Below are 18,229 nucleotides of genomic sequence, written 5' to 3' on the forward strand. Positions count from 1 at the left end.
TTTTCGTTTGTCTACTAATTTATTCATGGTCAATGCTCAGGCATGCATTTTTTAATACAAGATCTTCCAGGAAACTACAACACCCTTTCGCAGCATAGCAACAATTTCTATATCAAATTACAGTGTCACAGTTTTGTTGACCGAGTTCTTACTAGAAAATGCCCTTCAACTGCACTAATGTGATTCCATAATTGATTGTTTTTCTCTATAGATGAGTTTTAAGATAGGTGTACGAAGTCAGAACAGTTCCAGGACATGGTGCATTTCCAGTAAGAAATCAAAAGGCAAAGTATGGGTCATAATTTTCTCAGTGATGCGAACACCATTCAATTGCTTTTGTTGTTGTACTTTTCCATTGCCAACCTTCTTAATCTTGCTCATGCTGATCCACCCTACAGGTTTTGCTCAAATACATCTCCTTACGTAGCTAATAGTCCATTTCAAAACAATCTCAAGTCCCTCATGTCTTATCTTGCCTCAAATGCTTCTGTGTCGAATCAATATCATGCCTATGCTGGAAATGACCCTGATAGAGTCTATGCTCAATATATGTGCTACAACTACATAACAAACGAAAAGTGCAGTGCCTGCATTGATGCAGCATCACAAGATATCATGCAACTCTGTCCAAACAATAGAGATGCAGCTGTATGGGAGGAGCTGTGCCAGTTGCGCTTCTCGAATCAAAATTTTTTAGGCCTGCTTGATTTCTCAGGAAACATTCCTTTATCTAATAGAAAGACGATTGAAAATCCGGAACAGTACTTTGTATCAGCAGTGAACGAAAATTTCAGTAACCTTACCAAGAAGGCTGCTTTTGATCCTGCGCAGAATATGTATGCTACGCGAAAATTAGCCTTATCGGATAGAGAAACCCTTTATGCTCTGGGGCAGTGCACTACAGATTTGTCATCCCACGATTGTAACACTTGCCTTCAGGTTGCCATACAAAATATTTCAACTTGCTGCTATATCAGTCGAGGGGCACGGCTTCTTAGCCGGAGTTGCTATTTTAGGTATGAGCTATACGCATTCCATGACGGCGTAGCCGAACCGGGAACACGAAAGTGTAAGTATATATATTTTCAATATATTACAAACAAATCATACAAAATTTGCTTAACCAATCAAAGATAGTCCAAGTGTTATTTTATTTATTTATTTATTTCTATAGGGAGGACATGGACGATTTTGTTGGTTGTGCTTGGTACTTGTATAACAACAGTTGTTCTTGCGTTTCTCACTGCATCGTGTATCATCTACTTTCGGCGAATAAGAAGAAAAGAAACAGGTTAATCCATTTAACTGATTGGCTCGCCACAAAAATTGGCAAATTCTGACTTGCAGATTACAAAGAACTGTTCTGTCATTTGCAGATGAGGAAAAAGGCCACCTTGCTTTCTTACAGGAACTGATAAAATCTAGAGGATCGACATTCGTAGAAGATAATAAGGTGAGTTCTAAGGAATTACCATGGATGATGGACCTGACTGTTATAAGAGCTGCGACAGATAACTTCTCTGTTTCAAACAAGCTTGGACAGGGAGGATTTGGCCCTGTTTACAAGGTTAGCAATACTTCAGCATTATTCTTTATGTGTCTTCAAAGGATTTTAGACTGTTAAATTAAAAATTGCTTACTTAAATACAACATTGAAAAAATGACCTCGTGTGTTCTATGATTTTTAAGGGGATACTAAGCGATGGAAGCGAAGTTGCAGTGAAGAGACTTTCAAGAAGTTCGGAGCAGGGCGTAAAAGAATTCAAAACTGAAGTTCTATTAATAATGAAACTTCAGCACAAAAATCTTGTCAGGCTGCTTGGTTTTTGTGTTGAAGGAGAGGAGAAGCTCCTCGTCTATGAATTCATGCCTAACAGCAGCCTTGATGTTATTCTTTTTGGTTAGTTGTATATTTCCTTTAAGGTTTTATTAATGTTTTAAATTTGAATCTTTGTTGGCAAATATTTAAAAGTTATTGCTTAGCTAATTTTTATTTAAATATTGAAGATTAGGGTTCTGTTTGATTGCTAATGTTCAAGTATTAATATTAGCTTTTACAAATTAATTTAAATTATTTTTAAAATTTTTATTTATAGAAAAGTCATAAATATATTTTTTTTTGGAATAATTTTTCTCTGAAAAATTTATTAGAAAATTAAGTCAAAATTTTGATTTAAACAGAAGTCATTTTAACTCATTTCTATTATAACTTAATTATATAAAAAATAATTTTTGATTCATGATTTGAAATGATAAGTTAATTTTTATAAATAAGGACAAATGTATTCTAAATATCATTTTATTTTGCTTTTGATTTGATGATAGATCCTACGAAACGAGCAGAACTTGATTGGAGCAGTAGAACTGATATTATAAATGGAATTGCAAAGGGAATGCTTTATCTTCACGAGGATTCTAGGCTTAGAATCATTCATCGAGACCTAAAAGCTTCTAATGTATTGTTAGACAATGAGATGAATCCGAAGATTTCTGACTTTGGAATGGCAAGGATTTTTTCAAGCAATGAAGACGAAGCCAATACTGCTCGAATAGTAGGAACATAGTAAGTGCTCTTTCACTTTGGAATCTTTTTCTCATAATTGCCTAAAAATATGAGAAACTTCAAACTAGTCTCGTAACTATACAATGAAAAACTTTAAACTAGTCTTAAAAATATTCTTAAGTGGTCCCTTAAGGATTGAGTTTCAAAAAATTTAAACCATCTCCTTCACTATATATAAAATTAATCATCACTATAACGGAGAATAATGAATCCTATGGTGATTCATTTGAGAATTTTAATTGAGATATAAGTTGTTAGTTGCAAACTGATAATGGTTAAATAAAAAAAACTCTTCGATTGAGTTTAAGTTTTCTTTGGTTGTTTTAATGGGCTTGTTTTTATTTTTATTTTTTTAGCTTGGGTTTGATTCATGATTTCCATCAAGGAAAATCCCTTCTCAGAGCAAAGACCATTTGAAATTTAAGTTAGAAAACACATAGATAAATATAATGTATATAGGGAGAAAATAGAAGTGAGCTGGTGCATTTACTTTGGGGTTGGAGTAGCCGGTGTATTTTGACCCAATCACAAACAAAATTAGATAAGTGATTAACCCACAAATCTTTGATTTCACATTAATCATTTCAATGCGGTAGTGTGATAAATCATGGTATTCAAAATATGAGAGGGACAAATTCGATTTCATATTACTAGCTTCAGCATTTCCAGCCTTAGAATGTCGCGTCCCCATATATATTTGAACACCAAGAATTGACTTTTTGACAAGAGTTTTCTTCTAAACATTTTAACAAATGATTAGTTCTTAATGTCCTGAACATTTATTTTTCCCTTCTATGAACAGTGGATACATGGCACCAGAATATGCAATGGAGGGATTATATTCAACCAAATCTGATGTTTTTAGTTTTGGTGTTCTCTTGTTTGAGATCATAAGCGGGAGAAAGAAAGCTGTATCCCACCAATCAAAATGTGCTCCTAGCCTCCTTGCATATGTAAGTTCATTACCTTAAATACAACAAAAACTAACTTAAACTGGCCCCGCTGTTATTGAGTGACGGGACAACAATGTTTTTTTTTACTTTCTTAATGTCAAAGCAGGCTTGGCAATTATGGAACGAAGGAAATAAAGCAGAGTTGATTGATCCAAGGCTGTCTGATTCATGCAATGCAGACGAATTCTCACGTTACATGCACATTGGTTTATTATGTGTTCAAGAAGATGCTAGCGACAGACCTACCATGTCATCTGTTGTCTTAATGCTCAAAAGCCAAAATTCATTTCTTCCCCAACCTGAGCGGCCGGCTTTTGTGGGAAGATTCATGGACAACCTGGAGGCAACTGCTAGCAATTTCTCTGTCAATGAAATGACACTTTCTGATGTTGGTCCACGCGGATGAAAAAGTGTAGTAGCTCACTTTCTGATGTTCGTCCACGCCATTTCAATCCCGACCGACCTCACTTCATTCCAAATCAAAACATGCTCAATAAAGAAAAGTTTGAGGCAGAAGAAGAGATGTGTTTTTTAAGAGAGCAGAATAGGACAAGATGTTTCAGTAGAATTCTGACTTTATTCTTATTTGTAACGTGAACACACACAGCTTACATACTACTGTGTGTGTAAAGTATGGAAACAAGGTCTTGGATAAGTATAGTAATAAATCATGTATAAAGGAAAGCTTTTAATTATTATTACTCAGTAGATCCACCGTGCCAAAGACGAGGATCTAAATGATTATATTGAAGAGTATTTATTGTAAGTGTAATTGTGTATACGCAATTTATTACTATATCCTAAAAATATATAATTTACATGAATGCTTTTAAATAAGAAAGAGAATAACATTAAATTCGCTTTTAAAATTGAAAAAATACAAGAAGATTTATTTTCCGGCTAACATATTGGATTTTAGTCTGCTCTGGTTACAAAGACCAGCCCCTCTTGAACCGGTTGTCAGTTGGACATATTAAGTAATATTTTAAAAAACGTGGAGAAGTATTGTAGTTTTTTCCACGCCTTTTATTTTCATTACACTTATATATTATAATTATTATTATTATTATTATTATTATTATTATTATTATATTATATTATATTCTAATTATAACATATACTGCTCTTTTTTCCGTTCTTTTTCCTTTTTTTATGCCTTCATGGATATTTTTTTTTTTTCCTTATATTTTTTCTTTCAATGAATTTTTTTATTTAATTTAGTTTGTTAATGTTAATTTTTTTTATTTAGTTATTAGACTTTCATCACAAGGATCCCAAGTTTAACGGGTTAACTTAGTTTGACGAGTTAACCCGTAATATTTTTTTTTTGCTTTTTTTCTTTTTAATTAATTTTTTTGTTTAGTTTAGTTTGTTAATGTTAAATTTCTTTTTATTTAATTATCAGACTTTTATAACACATATCCCGGACTTAACAGGTTAACCCCGTTAATTATGGGTTAACCCGTCAATTTTGTTTGCTATTTAGTTATCGAACTTTCATGACAGGAATCTCAGATTTGATGAGTTAACCTGATTTGAAGAGTTAACCCAGTTAATTCAGATTTTTTTTCTTTTTCTTCTTTAGTTTTTTTCTTCATGTTGGTTTTTTTTCTTTGTTTTTTTTTTAATTAATCTATTTAATTATCATACTTTTATGACACGACCTTGCAGCCAGACCCACATCCAAGGCTCTTGGGTCCAGTGTTACAATCAGACCCACTTAAACTTGAGTCATCTAAGTTTAATATTAATATAAATATTACTCTTGGGTCAAGCGTTGCAGCTAGACCAAAGGCTCTTGGGTATATTTTTGCTGAAAGACCTAACACTCTTAGATCTTAGCATTTTTTTATGTTTTTTATGCAAGGAAAAAAAAATAACCCATGACGTATGTCTTTGTTTTTTCTTTTCTTTTTCTTTTTAAGCATTTTACCGTGGACTGCACAGTGCAGTCCGCAATGAAAAAGCTTATACCTTTAGTTTTTTTTGTTTTTTTTTGTTTTTTAATTTAGTTTCTTAATATTAAATTTTTTTTATTTAATTCTCAGACTTTCACGACATGGATCTCAGGTTTGATAGGTTAACTTAGTGAATTCAGATTTTTTTTTTCTTCATTAGTTTTTTTCTTCCTATAAGTTTTTTTTCTCTTTGCTTTGTCCTTTTTAATTAATATTTTTATTTACTTATATATGTTATAATAATAATAATTATTATTATTATTATTATTATTATTATTATTATTATAACATATACTAAAACTGCTCGGTGTTTTCACTATGCACTGCACAATGCATTCCACAGTGAAACGCTGAGCTGTTCTTTTTTCTAATTTTTTTTGTTTTTTTCCTGTTTTTATTTAAATCTTTTTCTATTTAGCTATCACACTTTCATGTCATGAATCCCAGCTTTGACGAGTTAACCTGATTTGATGGGTTAACCCAGTTGAGTCAGATTGTTTTTCTTTTTCCTCATTATTTTTGTTCTTTTGATTTCATCTTTTAATATTGTATGCAGTCCACGGTGAAAAGGCTGATGCCTTTATTTTTATTTTTTTGCTTTTTTTTTTATTTTTATGCCTTTCACTGTGGACTGCACAATGCAGTCCAAGGTGAAAAGACTAATGCTTTCTTTTGTTTCTTTTTAATTAATATTTTTATTTAGTTTGTTGATATTAATTTTTTTCTATTTAGTTATCAGATTTTTATGGCACGGATCTCAAGTTTGACGAGTTAACCCAGTTAATTCAAATTTTTTTTCTTCATTAGTTTTTTCCTTCATGTTAGTTTTTTTTTATTTTTTTTATTAATCTATTTAATTATCACACTTTTATGACACGACCTTGAAGTCAGATCCATATCCAAGACTATTAGGTCTGGTATTGCAGTTAGACCCATTTAAACTTGGATCGTGCAAGTTTAATACTATTATAAATATTATAAATATCACTTTTATGTCAGACATTATAGTCAAACCGAAGATTCTTGGGTATAGCTTTAAAAAAGCCTAACACTTTTAAATTTTAGTGTTTTTTAATATTTTATATATATAAAAAAATTAATCCACACGCGGGTCACATAATAAACAAGAAAACTTGAACAAAACAGACCCTTTTAGTCAAATCCACAATCAATATTCAACCACCAAAAAAATCATTAAGTTGACTTATCTATAAATTTGTATCTAGGGGCTGGGACCAGGGGGCAAATGGGGTCCTGAATCTCTGTAAAAAAAATTAATTTTTTTAGGATTATATATATATAAATCAAAAATTCAAGTTTTGACCTCTTAAAAAAATTATTGTAGTTTTAGTATATTGTTACCTGTCTTGGTAGCACAGTGGTTACAGCCTACAAGTGATAGTTAAGGTTAAATAACATTAAATTCGGGTAATATTCTAAGCTAACATTAGTATATCACATAGGACCTTCCTGGAAACTACACCCTACTAATAAGTCCCTATCAAAATTCAGAATTAATTATCCAATATAGTTTTGTTGACCACTTCAAGTCCTTTCTTTTGCATACAAATCCTTGCAAAAAAGGAAAAATATGTTGTGAATTAGGATTCCACGCCCTTTTAGAAAATGAACTTTTTCTCTTTTAGAGAATAGTATTTGGATGACAAGGAGGGTCGGGTGTGTGTTTGAAACTGTGTATAATTACTTTTTACATGAAAATATATTAATTTTTTTTAATTTTTAATATTAGCATATTAAAAATATTTAAAAAATTTTAAAAATTAATTTGATAACTACCGTATTCCTAAACAGTCACTACAACCCTAACCCCTTTCATTTTAATGTCTCACAATTATCACATTTGACATTTTTACATGCAAGGTGAATCTTTCATGAATTTTATATTATTTTTTTTAGCTACTTTCTGTATTTTAAGCGTAATTTTCCAAGAAATTGCTCGTTAACCGAGGTGATGAAGACCCCGTCATTTGTATGCTTCGTATATACATGATCTCAACTTCAAACAGGAGATGACCCATGATCTCTAGCATCTAAGCACTCAATAGACAGGAAATGGCTTATAGTTTTCCCAGTTTTGAAAAAACAATTCAATTTCTTTGGCTTTGTTTTTTCATTAGCAACCTTCTTGATCTTGCTCATGCCGATCCTCCTTACAGTGTTTGCTCAAACAATTCTAATTATTCAGCCAATAGTACATTCGAAAACAATCTCCAGATCCTCATGTCCTCCGTTCGTTCAAATGCATCAGTTTCAAAACTTTACAATACCTCTACTGGAAATGACCTTGACAGAATCTATGCTCAATATATGTGCATCAACTATATAACACTCGATAGCTGCAGTACTTGCATAACGGCAGCATCACAAGATATCATGCAGGTTTGTCCAGGAGATAAGGAAGCAGTTGTATGGGAAGAGCTATGTCAATTGCGCTACTCGAATCAAAGTTGACATCATAAATGTTGTTATACAGGGAAAAAACAAAATACAAGACTAGATAGAAATTGTCATGGGATCGGTCACCCAAACAACAATGATTTCCATCTCCAAAATTTTCAGAGAGATGACCTTAATGATGGGGAATCTGCATTTATGGATTTGGCATCTATATATGCAGCTACTGGTAACTTCTCTGACTCAAATTTGCTTGGACGAGGTGGTTTTGGCCCAGTTTATAAGGTAGATGAAATTCATCTTCTAGATTTCCAAGCTCAAAAGTGTAAATTACGTAGTATAGAGAAGATATAAAAATAGGTTTTAAAAATTTCTTCATTTGCATTCTTGAAGGGAAAACTGAGTGATGGAAAAGAAGTTGCAGTGAAGAGACTTTCAGCTTGCTCTGAGCAAGGCACAGATGAGTTTACCAATGAAGTTATGCTAATCATGAAACTTCAGCACAAAAATCTTGTCAAGCTTCTCGGCCTTTGTGTTGATGGAGATGAAAAGCTTCTGGTCTATGAATTCATGCCTAACAGAAGCCTAGATGTTTTCCTCTTTGGTTAGTTTCTTTAATGACTTTCACTCTTTTTTATACAAATTCCTCTCATGGATCTATAGATAAAAGTTTTCAATTCTTTTCAACTACTGAATATTATGTTAGAAATTCATTTACACGGATGTTGATTTGCTTGTAGATAGAAAGGAACGTGCACGGCTCAATTGGCGAACACGAATTGGTATCGTAAATGGAATTGCAAAGGGCACTCTTTATCTCCATGAGGATTCTAGGCATAGAATTATTCATCGAGACCTGAAAGCTAGCAATGTGTTGTTGGACAAGGATATGAACCCAAAAATCTCAGACTTTGGAATGGCAAGGATGTTTGCAGGCAGCGAAGGCGAAGCCAATACTGCTAGGATAGTTGGAACATAGTAAGTGCAGTCTAACTTGCGAAAGTCTTTACTCAAATGTATTTTAAATTCCAAAATTATTACAACCAGTTCAATTATTAATATTTCCTTACAAGGACTTCAATTAATTTGTACCTCTGCCATACTTTTCGTAGACAATAATGTCAAGAAGTATAGTGACAGGGTCCAGAATAGCTGCTGGGAACATATGGGGTTTGCTTGATATTTATGCTTAATTTTTTCAAGTATCACTCATCCTTTCTGAACATTTTTTTCTCTCTTGTGGAATAGTGGATACATGGCACCAGAGTATGCAATGGAAGGATTATACTCCACCAAGTCTGATGTTTTTAGTTTTGGAGTTCTTCTGCTTGAGATCATAACTGGAAAAAGGAATTCTGAATTCAACAAATCGAAACGTGCTCCGAGCCTCCTAGCTTATGTGAGTCTATCAGTCATAAAAGACACCTAAATCACATATTCTGACACTCTGTTTAATTTATTACACCTCTAAATGATAGATCAGGCATGGCAATTATGGAACGAAGGAAAAGAATTAGAGTTGATAGATCCACTGATGGCTGATTCATGCTGTTCGGATGAATTTTCGCGATACATGCATGTCGGTTTGTTGTGCGTTCAAGAAGATCCTTGTGAGAGGCCTACCATGTCCTCGGTAGTTTTAATGCTGAAAAGAGAAAGTTCAATTCTTATCCAACCTGATCGGCCAGCATTTTCTGTGGGAAGATTCGCAGACTACGAGGCTAATGCTGGCAATTGTTCTGTCAATGCCTTAACAATTTCAAGTATTTCGCCCCGTTGATGAAGTTGATCACTGTGGTCGTTCAGTGTACATTATGGGGCTGGGTTATTTCCATATTTTTTTTCTTGGTGATAAATAGGGGCAGAGCCGGTTTAAGTTGAATGGAGAATTGTATACAATTATAAATAAATCTTTTAAAATATTTAAGAAGTATTTGTTTTATTGTTTCTTATGTATATTTAACAAGTGAACTCTTAAGCAATCTTAAATGAGTATAATTTTCATTTACTTTTAGAATTTTTTTGTTAAATGAAGGCCTTGGCTTTTAGGCTTTGGCCGACTCCGATAAACGCCAAAGCCTAAAAATATTGATATGTAATATTTTTAAGTTAAAGTTCAATGTTATTATCATGTGATTATGCACCTATTGCTCAAACAATTCTTGTACTAATCACTTACCATAAAATCTCTACGATTACTAATCTCATTTGTGGAGAAGTTAAACTAATCACAGCTTAATAAATAAAGCTCTACACGAACTACCAGGTAAAGCATAAATTTAACATAAATAGATTCATTAAGATATAATAGCTCATAAGGTATTATTCTATATTTAATCATAACAATCAACGAATTGCGCACATTCTAGCTAATTAGTCAAAACCATCTCTAGAAAACTTGAAATCTTATGCCAGTTTTTGTTTTAGAATCTAGCTTCTCATCATCTAGTTTTTCATCCATATATAATTCATATACTAGTTCATGCTATATAATAAAATCAACCCCAAAATTGTCCCTTCAGGCTGCTGCAAGGCAGCCTGCACGCTCTTCAATGTTTTAATTATAACTCCCTCTACAAATATTGAATTAATATGCCGTTTATGGAGTTAGAAACCAGCGACAATGAGCTTTCTTTAAATATAAAATTTAAACCAAAAACAATACATTATTGGTGCAGAATTGGGGTCCAAAAGAGATCCTCCGGCGAGAATCCAATTAATCCAGCCCCTAAAATCAATCATTAAACACTCTTAAAATAATATTATTCTCTGTGATAGCGTATTAATCACGACAAGGCTACCTCTGACGACTTCATGATCACCCCCAACCTATGCGTATTAATCACGACAAGGCTACCCCTGACGACTTCAAGATCACCCCCAACCTATGGGCCTCTAAATCTAGTTTTTGGATTGTTAAGATTTTCGTTAATTGAACAGCCTTTGACCTTCTATTGCACTACAAACTTATGTCATCTGAGCGTTGCACGTTCCTCCCACTGGTTTAGCTTGAACTTGATAATGTACCTGGGCTATGGTACGGTGCTTGTCAAATTTTTCTTCAAAATTAAAATAATATTAAGACATTATTAATGTATTTTTAATAAAAAAAAATTAAATCATATTATAGTTACCTTGATATAATTAATTTGATTGTGTAGATATAAAAACAACTCATATAAGCCATAAAAACATAGTTTATCTAAAAACAATTCAAAAACGATATCTTTTTTACTATTAAAATAGCAACATAATTGATTGACTTATATCAACTCGAGTTATGATGTCAAATCTACAACTCAGATTATGAGACTATAATAACCATGTTGAAAAAAAATCAAAATAAACTATAAAAATATAATTCTCAATCAACTCAATCTTGAATAATAAAATTAAAAAAAATAAGTAAAAAGAGATCTAAAAAAGTGACATAAGTTAACATATCAAACTCGCGACCTGATTCATAAAAACAAAATAACTATATGGAAAGCAAATTGAAACAAATTATGATTTTTAATCCCCAATCAGCTCAATATTGAATAATAAAATTAAAAAATAAAAATAACCAAAATCAATTCGCCAAACTCATGATCTGAGTCATCATACCAAAATAAACTTATAAAAAAATGACTTGATTTAACACATTAACCTGTCAAATCCACGACTTTGATCTTAAAACTAAGATAACCACATAGAGAGAAAATCAAAAGAAATTATGAAACTCAATTATTAATTACCCCAATCAGACTTAATGTTGAACAATAAAATTTGTAAGAATTTTAATTAAGAAAATGACACAAAAAAAGCTAAGTCAGCTCAGGTTAACCCGTTAAGCACTATTCTCGAGTTATGAGGTTAGGATAACCTGATAAAAAAAACAAACTAAAACAAATTATGAAATCTAATTCTCAATCCAACACAATATTCAATGATGAAATTGAAAAAAAAAATCAAATAAAAAAAACTAAGTCAATTTGGTTAACTCATCAAGCACATAACCTGATAATGAGATGGAGATAATCTAATTAAAAAAATCCAATATTGAAGAACCTTTAATTTGGATCATAAGACCGAGATAATCTCTTATAAAAAAAATAGAAAAATAATTCAATTTAACCTCGGTTTAAATGCCAAAACCCGTGATCTTGATTATGAAACCAAGATATCCTTATAGAAAGCAAATCAAAAGAAATTATAAAAGATCAATACCCAATCGACTTAGTGTTGAATGATGAAATTGAAACAAAAAACAACTCGAATCAAATTAGGTTAATTCGTTAAACATTATTTCTAGGTCATTAGACCAAAATTATATAATAGAAAGTAAACAAAATAAATTATGAATTGTAATTTTCAATCAATCTTATATTAAAGGATGAAATTAAAAAAAAAACTCAAGTTTACCGGGTTAACTCACCAAGTCTATAATTTATACCATGAAAGTATACAAACTCAATAAAAAAAATTAATATTAAAACATAAAATTAAAATAAAATAATTACTGTTTTTTTAAAAAAGTAAAGTATTATTTAAATTAAGGACAGTGTCAACATTAAAGAAATTTTTTAAAAATATATTTTTTTTCTGAACTAGTTCTTATTTATGACATTTGGAGTTGTTTGTTATTTAAATCAAGGTTCTATGCTTTTTTTTTTCTTGAAAATAATTTATTTTATTATTTTTAGATTGTTTTAATATGTTAATATTAAAAATAATTTTTTAAAAGATAAAAAATATATATTATTTTTATCTGTTTTTTTTTAAAATATTTTTTAAAAACCACCACATCACATTTCAAATACTACCGTACAAGAACTTTTAAGCTAGATAACAATATTTTTGGATGTAATAAAAAATTACTTTCTAACAAATTTTACTTACTAGATTCTACTATTAATAATAAATAATAGTTTCTATATTCAAAGTCATTTTTAAAACCCTATTCCAGAATACCATGTCATGTACCTACCGTGAGGACTGGTCAAAATCTTTATTTTGTAAAAAAGTCTGCATCCTTTTCTTGGAATTTTATGACCAGTCACTTCGCAAGTGTTTTGTCAATCAAATTTATTAATCCAACAACTAACTTATGACCAGGAATAAATTACTCTGAAAAATATCAATGAGCCATTTCGTGTTAGTTTCAAACTCGTGATCTTTGATATCATGATAAAAAAAAAACCATTATATTCCTAAAAGAATATACATACGTGTGTGTGTGTGTGTGTGTGTGTAGTATTCCTGGGCAAATGGCCGATCCAGAAGCAATAGCACCACACTCCACATGATCCAGGGGGAAAGGCCCCAGGTACTTAACTTAGAATATAGCAGCACAAGCCACCACACCCCATGTATTTGAACCTAGCAAATAGCATTTTAAGCCATCCTCAGCATGTTTTGGTTTGTGTGCTGATTTATTCTTGGTCACTGCTCAGGCATGCAATTCTTAATTGACAAGAGGATAGCGATACAGTCCAACTTGATAAAAAGAAAACAAGTACAAAAAATAGAGAATTTTTCCGAAAATGATCTTAACAACCACGACCGATAGGAAAATTGAAATTCTAAATCAAAAAATAAAAAAAAATAACATAAAATCCAAAACTAAATTATAAATCTAAAAATAAAAAAAATGACAAAAATAGCTCAAACAAAATCCATCTTCGGCAGGATACATAGAGCCAATTAGCTATAAAAATGGATCTATAAAACCCCTTGACCAAATTTAAACGAGATTTAATATTTAGTTTGAAAATTATGAGTTTTTTCATTAAACTATTTGCTAGTTTTTTCTATTAGTTTTTTTTATTATTAAGTTTTGGGCTTTAGCCCATTTCTATTGCAGAGGTAATTTGTATTGTATTTTGGGCTTCATCGTGAATAACAAAAAGGCTAAATAGCATTACAATATATGTACTATGGATCTCTACCTAAGTGTGGAGCTGTGCCTCCATCTACTCCAAAAGAATTTTAATAGCTGTAATTTTATTGGTTATATTTTAAGTTTATTTTTAAAAAAATACTAGCTTGAGTATTTTAAATTTCAAAACTATTATAGATTTACATAGTTATTAGCTTTAGTATCTATAAAATTAATTAAGATGCGTGCAAGTTGCACAATATCTATATTAATAATAATAAAAAAAAATAGTTACATAGACTCATAAATCCTATGGAACCATTTTGTTGATTAAGTAAGGAGATGGAAGCAACAACCTCCTCCAGCTTTACATCCGAAAATGTAAATATAGTAATTTGTTACTATTTACAATTACATTTTGTTTTATTGCATTAGCAAATTAGTGAGATAGCAGCGTTAGCATTTTTTTGACATATTCAACTTGAGTTTTGATGATAAAAGAAAAAAGAAAAAGAAAAAGAAATTTTTAAATAAAAAACATTAAAAAAAAAGGGGGCAATTCATTTGAGCGGCTCGTAGCCCAAACAGATTGCCCTTTGCAAACAATTTAGGCTGGTAGTTTAAATGGACTGCACCTCACATCTATTTTTCTTTTACACGTCTCAATATACTTTTTTGAGTTACGAAAACTTGGAATATTTCTAGCTGGCATATTAGTAGCATTCACTAAATATTTTACTAAAAATGACCAAATATTATTTTCAAGAGTGTATAAGAATGTTTTTACCAATCAATTTTTATTCAATATTGAAGTGAATTGGCATGATAAAAGTCTATAAATAAATTGAGTCATAAACAAGATAATTGATAATTTTCTCATATTTAACATTTCACTCTCATTTTTATAATTTTCTCATTTGTCTTCTATAATTACTTGCTTAAGTATTGAAAAGTCTCATATTCTACGATAGATTTATTTTTCAAGAATACTCAAGCCCAAATATAAACCCAAATCTTGACCCTAGTTTTGTAGCATATGAAAAGCCCATTGTATATTTAAAGCTTTTTTATAATTTTATTAGTGGAGCCATGTATGGGAACTGGGAAAAAAAATTCATCACCTTTCACCTTTTATTAAAAAAAATATATTTTCATGGTGAATGAAACTCTAAGACAAGAGAGAGTAACTAATTTTCCTATCATAGGAACTCCAACTGTTATAGGTCTCCAACAACTTACTTATCAAGTGCAATTACTTCACAATATTATTCTATCCATATAAAAACAATTTCACACTCTTTCGTTCCACCAACAAGAAATTAAATACATAATTTTATTACATTTAACACTTTTTCATGACATGTAAAGTATGCATGATACTCCTACTCTTCTAAGGAGCTCTTCTCACCATGAAGAGAACTTCTTTATAGATCCAAGTCACAAGTATAACTATCTTTATCAATTCTCCTCTAACTCTCACTTGTATGCTCCTCGATTAAAAAAACCTAGACACAAGATGAGATCAGCTCTTAGGAATGAACACTAGTTCCACTAATTAGAGACACCTCACTTTATCACAAAGTGATATACTTTAATCTCTCTATATTAAATGTCATTGTAAATGTCAGCTTGGATAACTATGACAGCCTTACAAATCCCATGAAGAATATATAAAATATCAGAAATATCCTAGAGCTTGTGACATAAAAGAGTGATGTTATAACAGAGTCAAAATTCAACATGAATATACTGATAAAAACATTGCCGGAAAGACATAGTAGACAGTGGCAGTCCATGAGACAATGTCAAATTCAACAATTGTGGTGAAATCAACAACATTGACCTGTGCGACGAGTGGACTGATATGAGCTTAGACTTGGACGATGGACAGTACAAGGTAAACAACAAACATAGTTGATTCAATAACATAGACTAACAGTTATACAAAAGTGTAGTTGGTTATTATAGCGGTTACAATCATAGCTTTATAGAGAAAATGAGTGTCCAAATCATAAGGGCATGATTGTTGAACATGAGAGCATAACTGAGATTGTTCCTTAAAAAACTCAGATCATAGGATCTTGAGTCAAAACCACCCACTAAGTTTATGGAAACACGGGGAAGAAAGTGCCCCCTACTTCCTAAAAAATAGGGATGATAGTTTTATGCTTTGTAACTTTTATATGCTTATCTATAAATAGGTTGAAAAGCTTTATGTAGCATGCAAGTTTTGTGCATAACACACATATGGATTTGTGTATTTTCTTTATTCTTGGTATTAATAAAGGTTAAGAATTTTTCATATATATATTATGTACTAATTTGCTACCTTTTTACTTGTGTGATTTTGCTTACTTACAACTTCTGAGAGTATGGAAAACCTGTTAGGTGTGGGAGACATTTAGTTGTAGGTAAACACAAGTATAAATAATTAAGGAAAGGCTAAGTCTAGTATGGGGCTGGGCTATTGCATGGGGCTGGGCTATTGCATCGGGCTAGAGATTTTAACTAGAATTGACCTTATGATAGATACCATGTGTAAAATCTTTCTTGTAACTTTTCATGGATATGCTAGGATGTAGTATCATAATCTTGAACCTTGTTTTATCCTTGACCTTTATAACCTTTGTGTTAAGCTCCACTCTCGCTTCAACTTTAGCATCTTAGCTAAAAAGATAAAAACACAAGAGTATATATTTAGAGATTTAATAAGAAAATACTTAATGTGGAAAATCTGCTCTAACTAATTATCATTAAAACCTTGATCAATGAATTTTACAACTACTTATTATAGGAAAACCTATACGTACTCCTTAACAAGAATCTATTTGGTGTAAAATAGACAGTGAAAATTATATTATAGTAGAATAAATTAGCATGATTATATAAAGTCACTAATTTTTTTTACGAAGCAAAGTCTGTTTGATGTTACCAGTCTCTAACTAGAGCATAAAAAAAAGCACCAAAGGTTGTATTTATGATTGCTTGACATTTCTCAAGCTCCTAACCATCAATTCAACCATCACACATACTAAAGTGTTAGCTACTGTTAAAGGAAAATTATTTGTGCAATTTCCTCTTTTTATGAAAATTAGCGTAAACATAAGGAAGAAAATGAGGAATGTCATGCCTTGAGAAAGAAGATAGAATAATTAATCACTAGAGATTATTTTCACTAGTTCATGAAGAAATAAACAAAACCCAAGCATGAAAGGAAAGAAGTCTTCACACTTGATGATCTACATGAGGTCAAATAATCCCCGAATTAACTTTAAGAATTGTATCTTTATTTTTAAAATTTTCAAGTAAAGACAATAGTGTTTCTCAATATTTCTATGAAAATCTTTATGTCTCCACATGTCTTCACTAAAATTCTATAGGTTTCCATGACTATCTATCTATAAAGAATTAAGGATTCTTCTTCCAGGTCTGTGAATACTTTTCTTCAAAAATATCAAAAAAGATTTACATGAAGAAATCTCATAAAGAAAAATTAATAAAATCCACAAGCATAACCATAAAGCATTGGTTTCTCATGTAGACTAGCTATGGAAACATTCTAATGCAAGTCTAGAAAAAAGAAGGTAATATCTATAAAATAAAAATTTTCTCTATTTTGTTGGTTAAAGTATTTTAAATATATATATATATATATATATATATATATATGTTTAAAAAACTTGGAGAACAAATGATGATATAAGAAAAAACAAAAGAGAAAAGGAAATAAAAATAATAAAAGAGACAATTCATTTAGGCCAAGGCCCAAACGAATTGCCACCTTTGATAGTTCAATTAAGTGAAATGCATGTCAGTTCATTTGGGCTGGCAGCCTAAATGGGCTACCTTTACAGACTGTCTAGGAAGCAACCACATAGACTACACCACACTTTTTATCCTTTTTCTTTGACACACTTTAGTATACTTTTTGGAGTAACGCGAAGTCAAAACACAGTAACACCCACCATCCACACATATAATATTTTTCATGATTAATTATTATATTTTCTAACTGATCCTTTGCAAGTAGAAACGTTAGTACAAGCACCATGCTTTTATGTTTTTTTAATAATGATTGTGGTAACAATAATAGTTTAAAATGTTATTTTTAAAAGTATATTAAAATAATTTTAAATAAAAAAATAATTTAAAATTTTTAAAAACACAGTACAACCGTGTTCTTAAACACACCATGCATGTGAAACATTCTATGCAATCATCATGAACCTTATTTATTAGTCAATGAATAATTATAATGGATGTGTAACTGATATTCACTAAAAACTTCATAAAAGATGGTCGGACATTTATTTTTGAGAATGAATACCAATATTTTTATTAATTAATTTTTATACATCTTTCAAGATGAATCACGTAATCATGTCAACCCAATAGAACTTAGATCCTTGATGGCCACCGGGATAGAGCCTTGCAATTTACCTAGGCGTAGGCCGAGGTGGAAGCTTTATTTCCATCTATG

General features: G+C 31.0%; 2 protein-coding genes across 2 annotated transcripts; both read left to right on the top strand.

The window, feature by feature from the left end:
• The first annotated feature begins 291 nt into the window (after positions 1-291).
• Positions 292-4,240, top strand: LOC133703623 (cysteine-rich receptor-like protein kinase 10). The gene is made up of 7 exons (XM_062128243.1): positions 292-1,136; positions 1,226-1,291; positions 1,348-1,567; positions 1,690-1,900; positions 2,326-2,563; positions 3,366-3,516; positions 3,623-4,240. The coding sequence occupies exons 1-7, from the start codon at positions 292-294 to the stop codon at positions 3,920-3,922; spliced, it is 2,031 nt and encodes a 676-aa protein (XP_061984227.1). The 3' UTR covers positions 3,923-4,240.
• Positions 4,241-7,715: 3,475 nt separating this feature from the next.
• On the top strand, positions 7,716-9,669 carry LOC133703624 (cysteine-rich receptor-like protein kinase 10). Its single transcript, XM_062128244.1, has 6 exons — positions 7,716-7,874; positions 8,055-8,174; positions 8,283-8,493; positions 8,630-8,867; positions 9,138-9,288; positions 9,373-9,669. The coding sequence occupies exons 1-6, from the start codon at positions 7,716-7,718 to the stop codon at positions 9,667-9,669; spliced, it is 1,176 nt and encodes a 391-aa protein (XP_061984228.1).
• Positions 9,670-18,229: the final 8,560 nt, after the last annotated feature.

This window comes from Populus nigra, chromosome 9, assembly GCF_951802175.1.
Source record: "Populus nigra chromosome 9, ddPopNigr1.1, whole genome shotgun sequence".
In the NCBI taxonomy this organism is placed as follows: domain Eukaryota; kingdom Viridiplantae; phylum Streptophyta; class Magnoliopsida; order Malpighiales; family Salicaceae; genus Populus; species Populus nigra.

Bases quoted from the DNA above. Each gene is read 5' to 3' on its own strand.
- LOC133703623 (XM_062128243.1), top strand. From the start codon at position 292: ATGGGTCATAATTTTCTCAGTGATGCGAACACCATTCAATTGCTTTTG. The intron at 1,292-1,347 runs GTTAATCCATTT...TCTGACTTGCAG, and splicing joins AATAAGAAGAAAAGAAACAG to ATTACAAAGAACTGTTCTGT. The intron at 1,568-1,689 runs GTTAGCAATACT...ATGATTTTTAAG, and splicing joins GATTTGGCCCTGTTTACAAG to GGGATACTAAGCGATGGAAG.
- LOC133703624 (XM_062128244.1), top strand. From the start codon at position 7,716: ATGTCCTCCGTTCGTTCAAATGCATCAGTTTCAAAACTTTACAATACC. The intron at 7,875-8,054 runs GTTTGTCCAGGA...CAAAATTTTCAG, and splicing joins CATCACAAGATATCATGCAG to AGAGATGACCTTAATGATGG. The intron at 8,175-8,282 runs GTAGATGAAATT...GCATTCTTGAAG, and splicing joins GTTTTGGCCCAGTTTATAAG to GGAAAACTGAGTGATGGAAA.